We start from the raw sequence: 5,349 nt of genomic DNA on the forward strand, positions 1-5,349 counted from the left end.
TGGGGAGTCGGGGGTAGCCCAGGAATAGTGGGGACAGCCCAGACCAGACCGGGCCAATGGCCTCACCTTCCCAGCCCGGCCGCTCCAGCAAACTACAGCAGTCTTAGAAAACCTAATGAGAACCAGATGTAGTGGCCGCTGGCGAACTTTCTCAGAGTCGTTGATTGGTCAATGGCCGAGAGCAGTAGCCAATCAGCGCGCTGGGCGGGCCCGTCTTGCGGACCAGAGGTCCAAGTTGGAGTCTGGCGGGCAGTGTGGCTCGTAGAGACTCACGGAGTGAAGGGCAGAGCCAGGGAGGAGTGAGCATGTCCCGGGACCCGACAGCCGGGTGGTTGGCACCCCCATCACCGCTATCGCTGCTGCTGGTGCTGTTGCTGCTGTCGCAAGTCGGGGCTCTGCGTCCTGACGAGCTCTTTCCTTACGGGGAGTCGTGGGGTGACCAGCTGCTGCCGGAGGGCGACGACGAAAGCTCAGCAGCTGTGAAGCTGGCAATACCCCTGCGCTTCTACGATGCCCAGTTCAGCAGCCTCTATGTAAGTTCAGCTCCCGGTGCGCTGCTGGGTGTGGGACTCGTAGCTTCTTTCCAGGGTGTGGAACAACCTCCATATTTAACTGTGGTCCCCACCGGGGACCAGGCTTAGCAGCGGCGCTGCAGCTTCTTGATCCCTGCTGTGAAGGAATAAGGATCATTTCAAGGGGGAGCTGGAACCGTGCCCCTCTACTTTGACATCCTAGGCAGGAAGATGAAGTTGAGGCTGCCAGTGGGGTTTGCATTTAGGGCGGTGGGAGGCTGTGCACGCCGGCAGAGCTATCTTAAGGGCGTGCAGTACTGGAGGATGGACCGGTTCGAGAGCAGCCGCAACTGTGGGTCGCAGTGCACTGAAGAGGTGAGGTAGGAGCAGGACCTTCGCTGAAGTTGAGCTTGTTACCTTGATGTATCTCAACCTGCGAGGAAGGGGTAGTCTTCTTGACTCGAGTAGAACTCTTCTCCGAAGGACGGTAGGTGCGTACGACTGGAGCATGGTGGCTGCCCTTGGGCTTGAGCAACCACCACTATTTTGTCCTTTTAAAAATGTTGGCGGGGGGTGGGGGAGCGGGATTCACGTGCCACCTCGTGCGTGTTAAGATCGGAGAACAACTGGTTTTTTTCTTCCACCTTGTGTCCTGCCCTAGAACTCAAGGCGTCAGGTTAGACGGCAAAGTGCCCTTACCTGTTGAACTGTCTCACCGCCCCGTGGTCTTATTGTAGGTGGGCACCAACGGCATCATCTCCACCCAGGACTTCCCCAGGGAGACTCAATATGTAGATGATGATTTTCCTACCGACTTCCCCGCCATCGCCCCTTTCCTGGCTGACATCGACACTAGTCACAGCAGGGGCCGGATCCTGTACCGCGAGGACACCTCCCGAGCTGTGCTGAGTCTGGCTGCCCGCTACGTGCGCACAGGCTTCCCGCTGTCCGGGTCCAGCTTCACCCCCACCCACGCCTTCCTGACCACCTGGGAGCACGTGGGCGCCTACGAGGAGGTCAGGCGCGGGGCTGCACCGTCAGGAGAGGTAAGTGAGGGATACTCTGCAGCTGAATAAATGGAAGGGATGGCTTGAATTTTGACTGGGAACTAAGGCATTGACTAGGAGTTTCCTCCCTTGATCTGGCGTTGAGCCGGATGAAACCAGTGCTTAGGCAACTTGTGAGTGAAGTCTATTGTCTCTGGGAGCCTCTAAGGCGCTCTAAAGTGGCTAAGTTGGCTTAGTGAAATGAGGGACTAAGTAAGGCTCAGATACCAAAGACCCTGGGGGAACTTAAGACACTTTACAGTTTATTTCTGGAACCACCTATAAGTACACAAATATTTCTAATGATACGTTCATTGAAGGAAAAAAATGAAAAATTCAGGAACCTCTTAATTTTCCTACCACCAATAAATTTTTTTGTATGAGTTGGGCGTGGTGGCACATGCAGAGGTAAGCATATCTCTCTTGAGTTTGAGGTCAGCCTGGCCTACAAAGTGAGTTCCAGGACAGTGAGAATACACAGAGAACCCCTGTCTCCACAAACCAAAAATAACCCATATTTTGTATGTACATTTCCAGTTATTTGTTTAGCATATTGTTGCCATTAACAATGGTGGTTTCATAGTGCCTATGTTACTGTTGCACTTGCTTCTTCTGCTAGATAGTATACTCTTGAAAGTGTGTTTCTGTAACATAACAACCGTATAAGATGTCACCCAGTGCATCTATGACCCTTCCTAGTGGTCATTAAAGGTTGCGTTGCACCCGTGTTTTTATTATGATCAGCACTGTAAAATGCTTTTCAAGGCTTTTATTTTACTCATGTGTGTGAGTCTCTGTGTCTGCTGGTGTTGGTAGGGCCAGAAGAGGACTTTGATTTCCTGAAGCTGGAGTAGTTACCTACAGACAGTTGTGATTCACTTAACTGACAATGTGTACAGGGATTTGAGCTAGCATACTGAAAGGACTACATGTGCTCTTAACTGGTGAGCCACCTCTCCAGCACCTCTCTGAAGCCAAGGTTTTTTACAGAGTCGAATCATTACACAGCCTTAGCTGACATCACAGGAAAGTGCCGAAGGATGCCATGCACTTCTTAGTAGCTCCTTGTAGTTTTCCCCCACATTGCCTTTGTAACAGTTTACATACTTCTGTCTGCAGGAGACTGTTTTGCAGTCTAGCTGGAGAAAGCACCAAAAACTCTGCTCCTAGCGTTGGTCTTGGCAACATGTGAAGTGAGCATGGGTTGGTCAGGGTAGATGGCCTCATTCCTGGTGTAGGTAGAGACAGAGTCCTCTTGTGAAATTCCACCTTGGTGTAAAATGGCATAGATCAGGAGAGACAGAGTTTACTTTCACTCCTCCCACTGTGTCTGCCCTCAGAGGTTTAGAGCTTGCCCATTGTCCCAGTCCCTGACAGTGGCTGTGCTTGCTCTGTGTTCTTAAAGGAAGAGACATGTTTTCCTTAAGTCTGCACCCGCCGAGAGCCGAGATCTAGAACTAGAAGTAAACATCATTTGAAGTTATAGTTTCTTACTTGACAGGTTAGCGTCTAGTTTTGTTTACTGACTAGCCTTGTAATGCCTGGCTTTGACATCTCAATTACAGTTCAACAGAATACCTTCAACTCATACACTGTGCCTCCTTCATGCAGGCCAGCCAGCTAGAGGGCTAGAGAAGACAGTCCTCACTGTTAGGTTTCATTCATCATTCATTCATCATACATTATTTTTTAAACATTTATCTAAAATCATGTATAACAAGCTTATAATAAAAGACAGAATAAACTTTTCTGATATAAGCAACTAGATCACCAGTTCTTATATTTCTGTTTTCTTATAGTCTTTTTAAAAAGTTTTCATTTATGAATGAGAGTGCGCACATGCATGTGTGGACCAGAGGTCATCTTTAAATGTCTTTGCTTGGGAGGCATTTTTTTTCTTTTTTCTTTTTTTAGTGTAGAATAGAGTTTATTTGGGGCACAGAGAGGGAAGTTGAGGGGGTAGTAGAAACAGAGAAAGGGAAAGAGGGAGGGAAGGAGAGGAGTAGAGGTTGGCCATGAACACGTGGAGAGAGGGGGAGGGGCGTGGGGAGGGAAGGGACAGAGCAGGAAGAGGGGAAGGGAGTAAGAGCGCTTGGGAGCCATCTTGCCTTTCTATGCAGAGTCTCCCTGGGACCTGGGGCTCCCCAGTTAGGCTAGGTTTGCTGATCAGTGAGCCCTAGGGATCTGCTTGTTTTTCTTTCCAGAGCTGAGATTACAAGTATGCTGTCATGCCCTGCTTTCGTCTGGGTACTGTGGATCACACTCAGGGCTTCACACATGCACCGCAAGCACTTCAGTGACTAGGCTGCCTTCCCAGTTCCTCTTGTAATCTTTTTTTTTCCAGACAGAGTTTCTCTGTGTAGCCCTGGCTGTCCTGGAACTCACTCTGTAGACCAGGTTGGCCCCAACTCAGAAATTCACCTCTCTCTGCTTCCCAAGTGCTGGGATTAAAGGTGTGTGCCACCACTGCCCAGCTTTCTCTTGTAATCTTAAAAACAAAACAAAAAGCCCTATATGTCACAGAATCATATATATGCCTATATCTCTATTTAAACATAGTTGATACTTCTTAATTCAGAAACCATTTTTATACAATCGCCTTGTATCTGCCACGGAAATGGACACTGAGCTGACTGCTCTTACTCTGGAAGACCTCACTTATATTTAGTAGGGACTTCACTGATAACCTTTTGTTAGGTAATAAGGGAGGCCCTCTGCCTAGAGCTTCCTCCAAACCCTTCCTGTTTCTGGGATTCCATTTGGGTAGGTTTCAATGAGCAAGCAAAGTCAATTCTTTCAGGATAGAAGGCAGAACTTGTATCAGCCTGTGCTCTGAAGGTTAATATACTGGGGGCATGGCAGGCTCTGTGTCTCTCAGAAGAGCAGGGGAGATGGGATCTAAGGGGGGAAGGCTCCAGGGAAGAGAGAGGAGTGTAGATTTAGTTCCAGGAGAGTGGGCAGCCTTGAAAGATTTGAAGTGGGAGAGTCTAACTTTTGTTGTTTTGTTTTGCTTTTGACAGACTTCCCCACCCCCACCCCATCTCTTTCTCTTTTAAGATGATCCTCATGAATCCCAGATCAGCTTCAAACCTCGTAATGGAGGATGATCTTGAATCTGATGCTTTTGCCCCACTTCTCACCTGCATGCTGAGATAACGGATGTGCAGGGTCATACCCTACCCAGTTGATGGGGATTGAACTCAGAGTTGCACCCATGCTGACCAGGTGCTCTACTAGCTGAGCCACGACCCAGCCTGTGCACTATCATTCTGGTGACGTTAGTTACTAAGAGTCGAAGGGCAAACTATTTAGACAGTTGTTAAGTCATCTGTTTGTTCACACAATCATACTCTCTTTTTAGACTTTTAAAAATTGTATTTTATGTGTATGGGTCTTACGGCTGCAAGTGCCTATGCACTATTGCATGCAGTGCCCATGGAGTCCAGAAGAGGGCATCAGATCCCCCTGGAGAGGATTACCTACAAGTGTGAGCTATCCTGTGAGTGCTGGGAATTGAACATAGGTCCTCTGGAAGAAGACCCAGTAATCTTAACCAGGGAGCCATCTCTCTGCCCTCTCTTTTTAACTTCTTGCAGGAGCATTTTATACTGTCGTCTCAACACAGTCCCACAGGGTAAGTGCAATAATTACTGTTTATATCACGGAAGAGAAAATAATTTCCAAATCTGCTTTAAGTGAAGCAAAGGCAACTTAGATGACCCAGTTTTCCCCTTCCTAACATTTTTCATGCAAGACCTGTTTTCTTTTCTTTTTTTTTTTTTTTTTTTTTT

The 5,349-nt window shown here is 48.2% G+C and overlaps 1 protein-coding gene across 1 annotated transcript in view; it reads left to right on the plus strand.

Annotated features, from left to right (window-relative positions):
* Nucleotides 1-214: 214 nt before the first annotated feature.
* Nid2 (nidogen 2) overlaps nt 215-5,349 on the plus strand; it is a 61,323-nt gene continuing 56,188 nt past the window's right edge. Inside the window, exons 1-2 of the mRNA XM_031361431.1 lie at nt 215-533; nt 1,250-1,558. Of these exons, the coding sequence (XP_031217291.1) occupies nt 306-533; nt 1,250-1,558 (537 nt within the window). The 5' untranslated portion in view covers nt 215-305. The remainder of the gene's footprint in view (nt 534-1,249; nt 1,559-5,349) is intronic.

Source organism: Mastomys coucha, unplaced genomic scaffold, assembly GCF_008632895.1.
Source record: "Mastomys coucha isolate ucsf_1 unplaced genomic scaffold, UCSF_Mcou_1 pScaffold9, whole genome shotgun sequence".
Classification (NCBI taxonomy): domain Eukaryota; kingdom Metazoa; phylum Chordata; class Mammalia; order Rodentia; family Muridae; genus Mastomys; species Mastomys coucha.